This window comes from Candoia aspera, chromosome 1 (assembly GCF_035149785.1).
Source record: "Candoia aspera isolate rCanAsp1 chromosome 1, rCanAsp1.hap2, whole genome shotgun sequence".
NCBI lineage: Eukaryota > Metazoa > Chordata > Lepidosauria > Squamata > Boidae > Candoia > Candoia aspera.
In genome coordinates, this window is record NC_086153.1 from 251,415,982 (window position 1) to 251,434,402 (window position 18,421).

Genomic DNA, 18,421 nt, shown 5'->3' on the forward strand with positions numbered 1-18,421 from the left:
GCACCACCCAGGCCAGAGCGAAGCCGCGATCATTTTTACTGGCCAAAGACTACGAAAGACGAGCCCAGCGGCAGCCCTAAGATAGCAGCAACGCCAGGGAAGCGCAGCGGAGAACACCGTTCAGCTCGCTCCCTCTCCCTCTATTGGTCAAACTTGCTCCGCAACTGGAGGCAAGCAAGCTCCACCTCCATGAATGGGCCTACGGGACCCTTGTCCAATCAGCAAGCTCAGCAGTCGGCGCGTACGAGAGTGGCGTACACGGCGACCTATGGCCCTGTTGCAGTCCTGTGCAGGGCGGCCTCCCGACAGGCTTTTTTTTTCCAGTATCGCTGTTGGGTAGAGCGGCAGTTGCAGCAGCGTTGCCGGTGGGCGATAAGTAAGCGGCTTCATTCGCGGCGGTGTCTGAGCGGGTGTGGTTCGCCGGCGGGGATAGACGAGGACAGAGAAGGGAGGGGTGGATGGCGAGGCGGCTGGCGAGAGTTAGTGGAATCCGCTGCTGCTCTCCGTCGTCGCGCAGGGACAGGAGGAACCCTCCGTCCGAGGTTGGTTGCTGAGGGGGCGGTGGAAAGAGGAGGCGCCCGCCCTCGGCGGCTGTGGAGCCCAAGTAATGAGCCGTCGGTTGAGGGGAGAACGCTTCCGGCCTAAGCGCCGGAGGTCCAGACTCACGAGCTGGGGACTGGGGAAGAAGGGGAGCATTGATTGTGAGCAGGTTTCCCGAGGGGTGGTGGGCCTGGTGGCCCGCTCCCCCTCCCTCCCAGAGGGATGAAGAGGGAGGAGGCAGCGCTTCGGGGTGAAAGGATGAGGAGGCGGCGGATCTTCCGGGGGGGGCGAGCAACATTCTATTTTTTCCCTTTTACTTCGTATGTTGGGGTTTCCCCCCATTTCCTGCACGCAGGAACCCTTGCGTCTTGATAAGAAGCTTTTAAGCAGGTGTGTTTTACTTTGTATGTTGGGGTTTTCCCCTATTTTAATCAGGTGGGGCTGTTGATTCGCTTTAACCAGTGAATGCTCTTTAAATTAATGTATTTTTAGCCCGGTTTGGAATTGCTTTTCAAGGGGGGGGTTAATTTTACTTCGTTCTACATAGATTCTCCCATAGACAGAGCTCTTTGGGTTAATAAGGAGGATTATAAATCATTAAAAAAAATAAACTGGCACTGAACTATGTGTGTGTGTATACACACAAACACACACGCAACCCTTCCCCCCTATAATCAGACCGTTAGATTCTTCCTGATAGAAAGGGGTTATTTAGTAAGAGGCAGAAGGACAGAAATGAAGAAATTGTGGTTTTGGTTAGCCCTCGAATTACTGAGAAGTTGCCTTGAAAAAGTGTGTAAGAAAAAAGGTATATAATTGCTAGAATTGTATAAATCTGAGGCCTTCTTGACAACATCTTGTTTTTTTCTCTCAACAGCAGTTAGTATAGATTCCCCCCATTTTTCAGAAACTTTTGCTTCAAATTTGCAGATAAGTCATTTTCTTATAATGTAATGAACATTGTTCCATCAACCTCACCTCTCTTTTTCCATACCTCTTAGGTATGTCCAGTAGCTAATGCTCTCAGAGGTACAAAGCAACTCTTAACTTGTCCTAGGGTGTTTTCTGTCTTGCCATAGCTTTTCAGTGCTGATTATCAATTGTGAAAATTAAAAGTTCTTTGATTCTAGAAAGAGGATGTGTCTCTTAAGGCGGAAATAAAGATGCCACCAGCTTTGTATTCTTGCATCTGCAGAAAGGAAGTGCTTTGAATAAAGCATAAGAGTGAGCTTCTACTGAAAATCTAGAGGCTTTTTTTGTAGCTAGCCCAAGTCTTTTGAAATTATTTAATGTGCTCTGAGTCATCAGTTTGATATTTTAAAAATATGAGTTTCATGTTTACACAAAAGAAAGCATTTAAGATCATTGATGATTGCTTGTTATCAATAAGACATTGCAAATATAGTAAATGTATGTTATGCAAGAAAGAAGTAAACATGTTGGAATGAATATGAAAAAAGCTAAAGAGATTGTAAAAAGAAAATAATTGAGTAAATTAGTCCAAAACTATGGTTTCTACTATTTATAATGATGAGGGAGAAGAAAGCAGTTTTCTCTTACTCTGTAGTACTATAGGAAACTTAAAGTGAAAATAAAGTAAAATACTGTGAAAAGTAGTTGCATAGAGTACTGGTAAAAAGACACTTTACAAAGAGCATGCTGGGACATATTATTTATAACTCTAGGTCCAAATGTGGCCTGTATTCATTAGCTTTTTTTCCTTATCTCTGTCAATATTTTCCACAACTGTTTTCCAATTTTAATTGTAGTTTGTACCATATCTCAATAATAATTGGACATCAGTGGATATTTCTGTATTTGTGAATTTTTTAAAGAAACATTTTCATATTCTCTCTAAATTTTCAAAATAAGGTCTGTTCGGTATAGATTTTGTGCAAAGTTAATACTTTAATCACAGTACAGCATGCTTCTAAGTATCTTCACTGGGGGGGCAGGGGGGAATTGTCCTCAGCATATTTATATAACCCAAATAGAAATACAGCTTATTTGGAAATAGCCAGTGGAAATAAAATACACTAGCTTCTCTAGTAGACTGGCAATAAATTGTTATAACTCATCAAGAACTGTTCTGCGCTGGTTAGCCTTGAACTCTCAGGAATGTTCATATACAAAGGATATATAAATGGGTTCAGTAAGTGGATTTGAAGCAGGCAAAAATGTTCAAGAGAAAAAGACAATTTCTTCTTGCATGATTTTGTTGAGTTTTAAATTACTCTTATAGCCCTGAGTTTTTACCTTTTTTTTGCACATCTTTTCAATACAATTAATCAACTTGGACAGTTGCCATGCAAGATGAATAGGTGTATATATTAAATAGAATTTTAATACCCTTTTCTTTGAATCAAAGTGCTAGCAGATATTGTATGCCACCCACAAAACAATACTGTACACATTGTACATGAAACAGTATTGCACACCATTAATGAAGTTCCTGCAAAAAGTTTCATCAGTTCTTTTTCCCCAAGTAATGCTTATATGTCATTGTAAGCAAGCCTGGAAATGCCTTAGGGATTTGTTTCTGTCCAGGCCACATGCTTCTGTTTAACAAAGTCTTAAAACTATTGTATTCTGAGCTTGCTTGAGAGATTGTTTCTAGGTCTTAGGCCTGTTTATGGCCCAAAATGTGTTGATCATGGGGCTGAAGTGAGGAGCAACGTCTGCTAGATATGTAACTTTTCTAAAGCTTTTGTCTTGTGGCTTCTGCAATTTGCAGATCATTTATCTACATTTTGTCTCCCAAGTAAAATCTACTCTGAAATGAGATCAGAGGTACTGAATTAACTTTCTTCCAGGTAAATATAGATAGGATTACAACTTCAAAATTTAAAAAATGCCTTAATTTTGCAAAAGGAGAGTTATGATTCACTTACCTATTAAATTACCATTTAATTTGCTTTTTTGTAATTTTCTCCTGAGGAAAAAATAGAACCCACAAATATCTATTGGAAAGCTGTCAAGAAATTTAATGATTGCTTGAGAAATTATTCTTGTGAGACTGTACATTGCAGTAAGTACTGACAGGACACTATTTGTTTTTGGGTTTTTTTTAATTTTTAAAAAGTTACATAGTAAATGGCTGAACCCATGATTTGGTTGGGATTTGGAGCTGCCTAAAATGAGTCATAGAAAATTGCTGATCAGTGACTGAATCTTCTTTTGCATATTTATGTCTTAAGTCATTGGGAAAGATGGAGGAAATATATGAAGAGAATCTTGGGTAGGCAGAGATTGAGGAAGATAATGCACTTTATGAGCTTCTGGGAGGAAGGGTGACTAGCCTTTATTTAATAAACCTTCCTTTATTTTCTCCCCTGTATTTGCATACTGTCTCATACTAGCACAGCCTTTCTCAACCTTTTGACCGTGGAGGAACCCTTGAAATATTTTCCAGGCCTCGGGGAACCCCTGCATATTCAGCTCAAAGATAGGCCAGAAGTTACAAAATTATTCTATTTGTTTCATGGGTAGGCCTGTATATATGCATTAATAGTGTTTTAAAACTAAAAATAAAGAATGAAACTTACCTCTTTAATGTGAAGGAGCCAGAATTTGAAATACATTTTTAAATAAATCATGATCTCCCAGGGAACCCCTAGTGAACTCTGGCGGAACCCTAGGGTTTCACGGAACCCTGGTTGAGAAACCCTGTACTGGGATATCTTTAAAAACTGGCACTAGCAGTTTGTTTGTGTATTTTGCTCTTATTCAAGTTAGCTGTGCCAAATTGGCACATGCCCTCTTAATGAGCATTTTCATATTTTTCATTGGAGGGGAAGAATTCCCAAGAGGAAAGCTTCAGCAAATGGTGATCAGATTTGTCGGCTATCGTTAGAAATTTTGTTTGTTTGTTTAGTAACTGGTCTCCCTCTTTTAGACCAAAACAACATACTTAAACGAAAGATCCATCCCTAAATTTAGGACAGCACTAATCCTAGCACATTTTAACACACTTCTAACAGCTATCCTTGAAAGAGAGTCCAGAAAAATCCCTTAAGGAGAAGAGGACATTGAAAATTTGATCTATATATTGATGCATTGCCCATTTTATAAAAATGCATGACATTTTATATCCTTCCATCAATTCTGGTCATTTGGATTTATTGGACAGGTTTTTTTGTAAAACATTGTAACCAATCATATTGACTATTTGATTATTTGTTCTTTATTTGTATCTTCTATTTTGTATGTTTTAATTATCTTTAAATGTAATTCTGGTTACTAACCATAATAAAGGACAGATTGACCATTTCCTTCATCAAGCTCTTGGTGAAGAGTCACTTTTTCTCCTGGTGAGAAGATAGTAGCGCACATGGAAAGTATTACCAATGCCTATGTAAACAATCAAGGTCGAGGGGCCTTCAGAGAGAAGCCACACAAATAACAACATAGGTAGAGAAACACCTATATACTGTATCAGCAGAGGAAATAAACAGATTGCTGAGCACCACAGCTAACAACCTGAGACATCAGCACTTGTCTCAGAGAGAATGGCTCTTATATCTAGAGTTTGTGATGAGATTTCAACAAGGTGGAGATCCTTACTCTAGCTCCTCATGACAGGAGACAAGTATGGCATTTTGTCTTCCAATTACAGTACAACAGAGCATAGGAAATCTATGCCTTGGAGGTATTGTGACCAGAAGGGATTCTTTTGTTCGAATTAATTTTCACTAAGCTAATATGTTGAAATATTTGCATGTACAAAGTAGTTCAGACTATGTATAGTGGTTAAAATGGAGCACCTTGTTTTTCATTACAGTTTAGGATACAATGATTCGGCTTTTTAATTTGGTTGAATATCCCATTTATGATTGGGGAATATTCTATCTGTTCATGTTGGATGAGTTCTTATTACAAAACCTCTACATCATTTTATTTCCTTTTTTTCTTAAATGATTTTAGCTTTTCTGAGATAGTTGAAATTATGTTTCTGAATGATTTATTAGTAGCAAATAATGATCAAATTGTGCTATAGAAACAGTAGTCAGCACAGCCTTTTATTTAGTTGTTTTAAAAAGTATTCCATCCTGAACTGAACTCTGGGAAATGGCTAAACTTGTTCCACTCTTCTGGAAAATCACTTAGCAAGGTACAGTTTAAAGCATACAGCCTACTTTAAAGTGAAGTTCTGGCAAAGATAAACTGATCTTATATATAGACTGTAGTATACTGTACATAAACAAACTATTTGTCATTTTATTTATCCATTTAAACTATAACCACCCAGAGTCCCTCCTTGTGGAGGAGATGGGCGATGATAAATTGGATAAATAAATATAAGGCCTCCCACCTTGCAAAACTAACTTGGATGGTGTACAAGGGTTAAAAATAACAGCATTGAAGTCCTACCTGCAGGTGCCGTGGTGGTTATTATTATTACTATTATTATTTTTGGTCTGGCCATATCAGTAGTAATCTAGTTAATATTTCACTTCAGATTTTCTGATACTGTGGTAAAGTCAAGGGCAACCAATATCTTGTTCTTCAGTTAAGGTTCAATACATAACAAGAGAGGCCCATGTTCATGCTTCTGTAATCTTGTTTGTGATATAAAGACCTAGATTCTGGTGTGGACAATAGGCTCAGAGGGTTCTTCAAAAACTGAGGCTGAAAAATAGAAAGGAATACTGTACACCCATTCTTTGTTTAGCAACCAAGTTCTGTTCCAGTGACAAGATTGTTAAGCAAAATGGTTGCTAAGTGAACACATGACAGAGAGATGCTGCGAAGATCATTGGTTGCTGCCATCTCATTCAGATAAATTTCTCTCATACAGCTGTACCAACTTTACTCACATCTGTTTTTGTCAGGCACATTTGGTTGTAAATGTATACATTGGTCAGGAAATGATTTTTTTTCAATTACCATTTATTACCATCGTATTTGCAAACAGTTGCTAACCAAGGTAGTTGCTAAACTAGTAGTGGTTGTATATCCCCATCCACTCTGAAGTACGGAAGCAGAAATAGAGTATTTTATTTTCAGGGCATAAGTCTAGAGCCATACACTGTGTGCACAATTATCAGGCAACTATTAGTGTGCAGAATTATTATGCAACTAAATGAAAAATGAAAATTCCCCCATCTCGTTTATTTTCATCTGTTAAAGTGAGAATAATAAACAACTCAAAATTTACAAATAAACATTTCTGACATTTCAAACAAAAAATCAGTGACCAATATAGCCACCCTTCTTTGCAGTAACAGTCATAAGCCTTCCATTCGTGGAGTCTGTCAGTTTCTTGATCTGTTGATGATCAACTTTTTGTGCAGCAGCAACCACAGCCTCCCAGACACTGTTCAGAGGAGTGTACTGTTTTCCTTCACTGTAAATCTCCCATTTGAGAAGGGCCCACAAGTTCTCAATAGGGTTTAGGTCAGGTGAGGAAGGGGGCCATGTCATTATTCTTTCATCTTTGAGGCCTTTACTGGCTAGCCACACAGTGGAGTACTTCGATGCATGTGATGGAGCATTGTCCTGCGTAAACATCATGGTCGTCTTGAAAGATGCAGACTTTTTCCTGTACCATTGCTTGAAGAACGTGTCTTCTAAAAACTGGCAGTAGGTTTGGGAGTTGATTTTGAGTCCATCTTCAACCCAAAAAGGTCCAACTAACTCATCTTTAAGAATGCCAGCCCATACCAGTACCCCACCTCCACCTTGCTGGCGTCTGAGTCAAAGTGGAGCTCTGTGCCCGTTACTGATCCAGCCACGGGCCTATCCGTCTGGTTCGTCAAGAGTCACATCAGTCCATAAAACCTTTGAAAAATCTGTCTTCAGTTATTTCTTGGCCCAATCTTGCTGTTTCAACTTACGTGTCTTGTTCAGTGGTGGTTGAGTTTCAGCCTTCCTTGCCTTGGCCATGTCTCTGAGCACAGAACACCTTGTACTTCTGGGTGCTCCAGGTAGGTTGCAGTTCTGGAATATGACAGCACTGGAGGATAATGGGTTCCTGGTAGCTTCACGTTTGATTCTTCTCAAATCTTTGGCAGTAAATTTGCGTCTTTTTTCCTCAACACGTTTCTTGCGACCCTGTTGACTATTTGCAACAAAACATTTGATGGTTCTGTGGTCACGCCCCAATATCTTAGCAATTTCAAGAGTGCTGCATCCTTCTGAAAGACTCTTTACAATTTTTGACTTTTCAGAGTCAGTTAAATCTCTTTTTTGGCCCATTTTGCCTGAGGAAAAGAAGCTGCCTAATAATTATGCATACCTTGATATAGGGTGTTGATCTCCTTAGGCCACACCCTCCCTCATTACACAAATACACATCACCTGATACGCTTATATCCAATAAGCATTCCGGTTTATACAGCTTGGAGGTGGAAAATATACATAAAAATGATAAGGTCAAAATACTCACTTGCCTAATAATTGTGCACACAGCATATGCTATTCCTGAGTCATTATCACTTCCAAACTGCAGATGGAGACATGGGTTTGCTCTGTTTGCGATGGGAACTTCAGTGGATTCGTTGCCTATAGCGGTAAAACATGTCTTATCCCTCTTCTCCAGCGTTTATACCTTGGAGTCAAGGGCTTAATTTTAGCTAATTACAACTTCGTTGTATTGAAATGATTGAATTATATTGCTGACCTGTATTGTCTGAATGTTGGACAATTATAGAATATTTGGAACAATTTGCTCGAAGATTTGCTAGCCAAAATGTCAAATTATTTTTGTATGATTTTTTTTTCCTATAATGTTTGATGTGTCAGATCCCCCCGATCAAAGGTTTTACAAAACCCCTTATTGGAGCATCTGCCATCATTTCCTTGTCGAAGGAATAGACTTCGTGTCGCCAGGTTGGGGGGGGGGTGAAGTTGGAGTGTAAAGTGGTTTATTATGGCTATGGCGGACATCAAGGACACGGGGTTGAGATATACCAGGAACACCACCTGGGGGGGGGGTGACATAGTTTCATGGGAAAGGGGACTAACTAAGGGAATGTAGTTTTTAAAGTTAGGTTTGAGCGGGAACTCTTTATTCGCAGCTTGCCTTCTGTACCGTTCATTACGCTTCATTAAAACAGAGGAATCCCAGCCTCCTGACTGTGATTGTGGGAATGCTCAAATGATCAGGTGCTGACATGATGTATCTATAATGCCATCTGTTGCAAGCACAGAATGTCGGCATTAACACTTAGCAAAATATATTGAGTTCACATAATACGTTGCACTTTTGCAAAGCTCAAAGTTCTGGGTTCTTCAATATTACTGAACCAAAATAGCTTAGGTAAAAATCCAAATTTCATTTACAGTCATTATCTCTTCTGTATATTTTCTATCTCTTTTGCTTTTTATAGAACTTTGGTTCTGAAAAGAAATCTGAACTAGTAAAGCTGTTATTTCAACAAATCAGAGATGAAATGGTACATGAGCTCTAACAGAGCAGTATTGTGCATATGACAATGGTGTTTAGATAGCTTTAGACAATAGCATCTTTTATTGGGATAACATATTGGCTATAGTACTGGAACTGTTGGTCTGTGTTTCATAGAAAGATTTTTGTTTTTTAAAATCACTGTATTGATCAATTATTTCTATCAAAAAGGCAAGGCATGTCTCCCAAAGCTGCTCACTAACAATGATTGATTATTCCTGATAAGAATATACCAATCTTCAATGAAGGGCATATGAATACATATTTCATATAAGAAATCATTTAGTTTTGTTTTAAAATAATGCCTTCCATAGTTAGTTTTTTAGGAAAACAGCCTATTTAAAGGCAAGTAAATGAGACAGTTGCATCAAATATCAAATTGAGTTTATCGTTGCCTTATTAAAAACATTTTGGTGCACTTCCAAGTATTCAGAATTATAGCACACAGCGTTATTGCTGTAGTTTGTAGCTTTGAAGAATTGCAATTTCACATTGTCTGCAATTGGTGACTTGTTTATTTACAATATTTTTATCTTGCTTGTCTGTAAAGGTCTCGAATCAAAAGGCACATTCAATAAATTCTGTAGCGATACAAAAGACAGACGTGGTTTTTGTATAGCCAGTCATGTTCAGTAATAAATCAGTCTGATTAATTTTTGCATGAAGAATTTAGAAAAGGATTGGAGCAGTTGATACCATATTGACCATAATCAACTGTACATTATAAAGTATTGTTAAACATATAGAACTGGTTGTATTATAGGGATCTTCAACATTTTTATGCTGGTCTCACATTTGGAATTTGGAGACTCACACAATGGCTGCCATGGTAGAGGTGTTCTCTTCCACCTTTCCCAGTCTTTTCCAGAGAGCTAGATCTTCATATAATGTATCCAAAGTAGGATAATCTGAGCCTGGCCATTTGTGTCTCAAGTGAGAACTCTGGGTTGATTTGTTCAATGTTACATTAGTTTGCTTTCTTGGCTCTCCACAGTATTCTCAGTCTTCTTGAACACCAGTTTAAAGGCATTAATACTGTTCCTATTCTGCTTCTTCAAAGTCCAGCTTTTGCTTCCACAGAGCGTGACAGGGAATACCATAGCTTGCTTGATTGATCTTTTTGGTATAGACACATCATGGCATTTGAATATTGTTTCCAAGGCCCTCATGGCAGTTTTACCAAGTGCTAGTCGGCGTATTTCTTGACTGCTTGTTCTTTTACTGTTGATTGTTGATCCTAATAGGCAGGAGCTATTTACCTCTTTGATATCTTCATTGTCAATTCTAAGGCTTGTTGTTTATTCGTTTAGTCGCTTCCGACTCTTCGTGACTTCATGGACCAGCCCACGCCAGAGCTTCCTGTCGGTCGTCAACACCCCCAGCTCCCCCAGGGACGAGTCCGTCACCTCTAGAATATCATCCATCCATCTTGCCCTTGGTCGGCCCCTCTTCCTTTTGCCTTCCACTCTCCCCAGCATCAGCATCTTCTCCAGGGTGTCCTGTCTTCTCATTATGTGGCCAAAGTATTTCGGTTTTGCCTTTAATATCATTCCCTCAAGTGAGCAGTCTGGCTTTATTTCCTGGAGGATGGACTGGTTTGATCTTCTTGCAGTCCAAGGCACTCTCAGAATTTTCCTCCAACACCACAGTTCAAAAGCATCGATCTTCCTTCTCTCAGCCTTCCTTATGGTCCAGCTCTCGCAGCCATATGTTACTACGGGGAACACCATTGCTTTAACTATACGGACCTTTGTTGTCAGTGTGATGTCTCTGCTCTTAACTATTTTATCGAGATTTGTCATTGCTCTTCTCCCAAGGATTAAGCGTCTTCTGATTTCCTGACTGCAGTCAGCATCTGCAGTAATCTTTGCACCTAGAAATACAAAGTCTTTCACTGCTTCTACATTTTCTCCCTCTATTTGCCAGTTATCAATCAAGCTGGTTGCCATAATCTTGGTTTTTTTGAGGTTTAGCTGCAAACCAGCTTTTCCACTTTCTTCTTTCACCTTCATCATAAGGTTCCTCAGTTCCTCTTCGCTTTCAGCCATCAACGTGGTATCATCTGCATATCTGAGATTGTTAATGTTTCTTCCAGCGATTTTAACTCCAGCCTTGGATTCCTCAAGCCCAGCTTGTCGCATGATGTGTTCTGCATACAAGTTGAATAGGTAGGGTGAGAGTAGACAGCCCTGCCGTACTCCTTTCCCAATCCTAAACCAGTCAGTTGTTCCGTGGTCTGTTCTTACTGTTGCTACTTGGTCGTTATACAGATTCTTCAGGAGGCAGACAAGATGACTTGGTATCCCCATACCGCTAAGAACTTGCCACAATTTGTTATGGTCCACACAGTCAAAGGCTTTAGAATAGTCAATAAAACAGAAATAGATGTTTTTCTGAAACTCCCTGGCCTTTTCCATTATCCATCGGATATTGGCAATTTGGTCTCTAGTTCCTCTGCCTTTTCTAAACCCAGCTTGTACATCTGGCAATTATCACTCCATGAACTGCTGAAGTCTACCTTGCAGGATCTTGAGCATTACCTTACTGGCATGCGAAATGAGTGCCACTGTTCGATTGTTTGAACATTCTTTAGTGTTTCCCTTTTTTGGTATGGGGATATAAGTTGATTTTTTCCAATCTGATGGCCATTCTTGTGTTTTCCAAATTTGCTGGCATATAGCATGCATTACCTTGACAGCATCATCTTGCAAGATTTTGAACAGTTCCGCTGGGATGCCGTCATCTCCTGCTGCCTTGTTATTAGCAATGCTTCTTAAGGCCCATTCAACCTCACTCTTCAGGATGTCTGGCTCTAGCTCACTGACCACACCGTCAAAGCTATCCCCGTTATTGTTATCCTTCCTATACAGGTCTTCTGTATATTCTTGCCACCTTTTCTTGATCTCTTCTTCTTCTGTTAGGTCCTTGCCATCTTTGTTTTTGATCATACCCAGTTTTGCCTGGAATTTACCTCCAATGTTTCTCATTTTCTGGAAGAGGTCTCTTGTCCTTCCTATTCTGTTGTCTTCTTCCACTTCCGCACATTGCTTGTTTAAAAATAATTCCTTATCTCTTCTGGCTAACCTCTGGAATTTTGCATTTAATTGGGCATATCTCCCCCTATCACTGTTGCCTTTTGCTTTCCTTCTTTCTTGGGCTACTTCTAGTGTCTCAGCAGACAGCCATTTTGCCTTCTTGGTTTTTTCTTTCTTTGGGATGTATTTTGTTGCCGCCTCCTGAACAATGCTGCCAACTTCTGTCCAGAGTTCTTCCGGGACCCTATCTACTAAGTCCAGTCCCTTAAATCTATTCTTCACCTCCACTGCATATTCCTTAGGAATATTAGTGAGCTCATATCTAGCTGATCTGTGGGTCTTCCCTAATCTCTTTAGTCTGATCCTAAATTGTGCAAGAAGAAGTTCGTGATCGGAACTACAGTCAGCTCCAGGCCTTGTTTTTACCGACTGTACAGATGTCCGCCACCTTTGGCTGCAAAGGATGTAATCAATCTGATTTCGGTGTTGTCCATCTGGTGAAGTCCATGTATAAAGCCGTCTCTTAGGTTGTTGGAAGAGAGTGTTTGTTATGCAGAGTGAATTGTCTTGGCAAAATTCTATCAGCCTATGTCCTGCTTCGTTTTGTTCTCCCAGGCCATACTTACCTGTAATTCGAGGTGTCATTTGACTGCCCACCTTAGCATTCCAGTCTCCCGTGATGAAAATAACATCTCTTTTAGTAGGTGCTGCAGATCCTCATAGAACTGCTCTACTTCAGCTTCTTCAGCATTTGTGGTTGGGGCATATATTTGGATCACTGTGATGTTAGATGGCTTGCCCTGAATTCGAATTGAGATCATTCTGTCGTTTTTTGGGTTGTATCCAAGCACTGCTTTAGCCACTTTACTATTAATTATGAAGGCTACTCCATTTCTTCTGTGGTCCTCTTGTCCACAATAGTAGATCTGGTGGTCATTTGATGTGAAGTGGCCCATTCCAGTCCATTTCAGTTCACTGACGCCCAGAATGTCTATCTCTAATCTTGACATCTCACCAATAACCACATCCAATTTGCCCTGGCTCATAGATCTTACATTCCAGGTTCAAATGGTGTGTTGATCCTTAGAACATCAGATTGGCCGTTCACCACCAGCACCGTCAGCCACTAGCCGTCCTTTTGGCTTTGAGCTAGCTGCGTCATCACGTCTGGGGCTAGTTGAACTCATCCTCTGTTCCTCCCCAGTAGCATTTTGACCATCTTCCGACCTGGGGGTCTCATCTTCCGATGGTATACCGACATATCTCTGTTTGTACTGATCCATTTAGTTTTCACGGCAAGAATACTGGGGTGGGTTGCCATTACCTTCCCCAGGGATCGCATTTAGTCTGACCTCTCTGTCATGACCTTCCCGTCTTGGGTGGCCCTTCACGGTTTAGCTCATGGCATCATTGAGGTGCTCAAGCTCCAGCACCACGACAAGGTAACGAACCTTTGCTGAAGAATTCTAAGGCTAGTTCTCTATATTTAATTTTAGTTCCATTTTTTCACTTTACAGCTTCCTGTGGTCACATGATTGCCATTTGCAAACTTCCATGTCAGCTTTCCACAAACAAAGTCAATGGGGAAGCCGGCAGGGAAGGTTGCAAGTTGCTCCTGTAAATTGCTCCCACTTTTTCTCCTGAGGAGCCTGGCTACAGAGTCTGAGATCCCAGGAATCTTGTACTCTGTAGCACACACTCACCCACAGCATGTGCCCACCTAGCACTTCTTCCCACACCCAGTGTCAGCCAGACTCCTGCCCAGCAGCACTTGTGCCACAGCAGCCACCAGCATGGCCTCTCACACCAAGCAGCAGCCACCCCCTGCCCAGCTGCACTCACACTGCGGCAGCCACTTACCCACCCACCAGCCTGCTTGTGAGCCACGCAGGACTTGGAACTGATTGCTGGCTTCCCCATTGACTTTGCTTGTTGGAAGCTGGCAGGAGGTCGTGAGGTGGTCCTTGCTTAGTGACCCGTGATCTTCACATAACAACAGCAGTGGGGATTGCCAGGATGCTGTTGCTAAGCAGTGCAGTCACATGACATAGTACTATGAGTGCATTGCTTAGTGATGGAAATTCCGGTCCCAATTACTGTCGTTAAACAAGGTTTACCTGTATTGGAATGTAGATTGACCTCTTCCAATCTGTGGGGTACTGTATCATTCTCCAGATTTTCTAGCAAAGCTTGGTTAGGATGTTGATGGATTCTTCTTCTGTTGCTTGCCATATTTCAGTAGGTATTCCATCAATTCCTGTAGCCTTCCGACTTGGTAATGACTAGAGTGCTGATCTAACTTTATCTGCTAGTTCTAGAGGTTCTTGTAAGTAGGGAATATCTGCTAAGGTATTTTGGATGTTGACATCACTACTGTACAGTGTTTCAGTATACTCCTTCCATCTTCCTTTGTTCTCCTTTGAATCAGTTACTGTCTGTCCATTGGCATCCTTTATCATACCAATTCAAGGTTGGAACCTCCTTCTGAGTTCAGAAATCTTTTGGAAGACTTTCCTTGTTTTTCCATGTCTATTTACATCCAGTGTCTTTACAGATGTTGTTTTAATACTGCTTCTTGTTTCTTCCAACAGCTCTGTAAAACTCTTTTTTAAGTTCCTTTCTGAGATTTTTGTCTTTCTTGGCTTTGGTTTCGCTACTCTTCTTGGCAATTTCCACAGTTTGTTCTGACATGCAGCATTTCTTCTGTTTAATAATTTTTGGCAGTCTCTTTTCACATTCAACACTTCTTTAAGTTCATTCTATAATTTCTCTGGTACTCTTATCAATGAGGTTAAGGACTTCAAAGCAATTCCTGATGTTCTTCTTCAAATTGGTGGGTATATGTTCAAGATCATATTGTGGAAACTGACTGGCTTTCTTCTTCTTTAGCTTAACTTGAAACTTGCATGAGCAGTTTGTGATCTGTTCCACAGTCAGCATCTGGCCATGTCTTTGATGCTACAATTGAACTCCTCCACCTCCTTTTAGCAATAATATAGTCAATTTGGTTTCTATAAATGCCGTCTAATGATGTCCACGTATCGTTTAGGTTTTTTGAAGACAGCGTTAACTGTGAAGAAATACTGTATACAGGTAGTCCTCAATGATCATTTAACGACAGTTCAGAGATACGATGGGGCTGATAAGTTACTTACAACTTGTCCTTGACGTTACAAACATTGCATCACCCCTGCAGTCACGTGATTATGATTTAGGCTCTTGGCAACCAGGTTGCATTTATGACTGCAGCATCCCGTGGTCATGTGATTGTGATTTGCAACCTTCCCAGGTGGCTTCTGACTGAAAAATCCATTGGAAACAATGATTCACTTTACGACTGCTGCAGAAATGGTCATAAAATTGGGTCCAGTCACATGGTGCCTTGCTTAATGACTGCCTTGCTTGGTGACAGAAATTCTGGTCTTTATTGTGGTTATGCGAGGACTATCTGTATACTCTCAGACAAGCCCATACAAGGATAAGCCAACCCTTGAATTTTTAATCAAAATACCATGAAAAATGTGCCACCCACGGATAAGCTGATCCTCTACATTTTCATGTGTGTGTTTTTTTTCAATATATTCTGAAAGACTTCATTTGTTTTCATATTCATGGTATTTGGTATTACCAAAATAAATTATTAGTGTATATTATACTGTATATTAAAGTATTACTATATATACTTGTGGATAGGCCCATCCTCAGATAAACCAAACCCAATTTTTGGGGTGTATTTGGGAATTGAAAATTCTTGCCTTATCTGTGAATATATTTGGTAATTGGGATGGCAGAACTTCATAAGTCGGTCTCCTGCTTCATTTTGGTTTCCTAAGCCATACAATCCAACTACATTTTCCTCTTTAATATTTCCAGGTTTTGCATTCTAGTCTCCAATCACAAACAGGACATCTTTCTTGCATGTTCTGTTGGTTTCAAATTGAACTTGATCATAAAATTCATCAACCTCTTCTGCATCATGGTTGGAGCATAAACGTGAATGATTGACATATTAAATGCTTGTCCATGAACTATAATTGATATTATTAGGCCATTGATTGCATTGTTCTTGCTACAACTGTAAATCTAACCCTAACGTTCTAATTATTAAAGCAACACAGTTTCTTTGTTTTTCATGTCTTGAGTAATAAACAGTGTGGTTTTCTGACAAAGTGTCCAACCCCAGTCCATTTCAATTCACTGATGCCTGTCAATTTGTAGTGTTTGATTTCATCTTTCACTGTGTAGAGCTTTCCTGTGTTCGTGGTTCTTACCTTCTGTGTTCCTACTGTAATTCTATCTGCAGCTTTGGATTTTCTTTTCCTGTATGGCAACATCAGCAACTAGATGTCCCGAAGGCTTTAATCTAGCCACTTCATAAACATAATTAGTACCTTGAAAGATCTTCAGCTGTTGCTCAGTAGCATGTAGAGTGCCATCCGACCTGAGGGACCCATCATCTGGCACTATGTTGTCAATCATTTATATTTTCTATCCATGTGGTTTTCTTTGTAAAAATACAGGAGTGGCCTTCTCCTGTATTTTTGGTCTTCTTCCATGCAGTATGAATTGATGCCTTTGCCATTGTCACTAAAATGATCATCTGACTCTGGCATCTTCCTGTATCGCTGCTGCCCAATATAGGTGCATGCTTGGTTTAACTGGGCAGCTGGGATGACCTTCACGCCTTGGGTGACCCTGCTGAGAATATATACTCTTGGCATATGCTCCTGACATTCTTCACTCATGCCTCCCTGGAACACCCCCAGCCACTGTGAGGTGGCACAGCAGGACTGTGAGGGGAAGGGGATCACTATATTAACATGACTATATACAAAATAAAAATTATATAGAACAATTGCATACAAAGTATGAGTTTCTGTTTTTAAAACTTACAGAATGGATTGATAGTCATGTTTAATTAACTTTTGTTGATCCTTAGTCATAGCAAACCTGAAATAATAATTTTGCCATTTATAATCTCAAATCTTAATGAGATTATCTAGTGAAAAGGTGCTACCAGGCTCCTGATTTTTGGCTTAGTGACATACGGTATCTTTTTTTTAGGTTTTACTGCAGCTGGATTTGGATTGCAGTAGAAAAACATTGCAACCAATTCTAAAAGAATTATTCATAAATAAAATCAAATTTATTCTATGTCAAAGCTATGTATCCTTTTTACTTGACACAGTCTAGTTTTTGTAGCAATAGATAAACCAATAAAACATTGTTACAGATGTGCTCATTTCTTCTGATGCTTAACAATTAATTTCTGTCTGTTTGCAAAGAGAAAATCTTATAATTTACACAATCCTGCCTTAGGTGATTTGCTTAACAGAATCAACACAAGTATAGATTGAAATGTAGTGCCTGCCAATTCAAGTATAATTATGATATATGTCAACAGTGTTCTGAAGCTCCAAAGTTGTGGAAATTTTATATTGCTGCATCCTTTCTGTTATTTTTTCTTTTATGTTATTGTAGTTTTAAGAAATAAAGCCTCATTTTCCTTGTTTTATTCATGGCCATTTTGGCTTTTAGACTAGGACAATTCTCCCTCCATATTTTCTCTCTTTTTGTTCCTTTATCTGTGAATTTCCCTCACTATTTTTCCATTGGTATTTCAATGCATCCTCAGCATTACTAGATCTTTCCCCATCACAGAGGAGTCTCTCAGATGTAGTTCAGATAAGATTTACCTTCACCTAATCACAAACAAACATTGTTTAAAATTCTTCCTGCTCATACTTTTGTTAAGAGCTTGGATTTCAATAAACGGTCAATTGCTAGCATTCTTAATAGCTCAACCTTTTGACCACTAAATCAGATCAGGAAGTTTGCACTGTCATTGTTTCTAGGATTTCTTCTCCTTTGTTTTGTTGATTCAGAGTTTACCTATGAATGAGAAATGTATAAAACCTCAAGGGTTTAGCAAGGTAAAGAAAGAGATGCTTGAGCTATACTCCTCCCACTTCCAGAATTTAAATAATCATTGCTTTTCACCCTGTTTGCAAATTTCCTGAATGGATCTGGAGTTACCACCAAGATTTGCCAGTTATACTGTATGGATGGGAAGGACGTTTACTGGCTCTAGCAAAATCCCACTCCTTTATTAGGAATGCTAGCTTAATTAAAGTGGTGGTGGTGGTGAGAGATGGGGACCTATTTTTAGACTCAATTAACAGGAGCTGCATTTTGCAAGAGTTCCAGCAACTTTTCTCCTGGAAGTATACAATGCAAAGCTTTTTGGCAATGAAGGGTGAATGTTCAAGTAAGCTTAGTAACAGAAATAACATATTAAGACTCTCCGATGGAGCTCAACTAAGATTAACCTTTACCTGATCACACACATGCATTATTTAAAATTTACATTTTTGTTGAGAACTTTTGTTAAGAACTTAAATCTCACTAAGTTCTGAATCCTTGTGTCTAGTACTCTTAA

At 39.7% G+C, this 18,421-nt stretch overlaps 1 protein-coding gene across 5 annotated transcripts in view; it reads left to right on the top strand.

Moving 5' to 3' along the window:
* Window positions 1–338: 338 nt before the first annotated feature.
* Window positions 339–18,421, top strand: part of FAR1 (fatty acyl-CoA reductase 1) — a 45,056-nt gene continuing 26,973 nt past the window's right edge. The window contains exon 1 of one of the 5 annotated variants that reach the window (XM_063289505.1): window positions 339–376. Coding sequence is in view for 4 of the 5 variants with exons in the window: in XM_063289502.1 (XP_063145572.1) it covers window positions 459–542 (84 nt within the window). In the remaining variant the exon portion in view is untranslated. Of the gene's footprint in view, window positions 377–452; window positions 543–18,421 lie in introns of those variants that run through there. The other 4 variants (XM_063289502.1, XM_063289504.1, XM_063289501.1 and 1 more) reach the window with 4 other exon arrangements.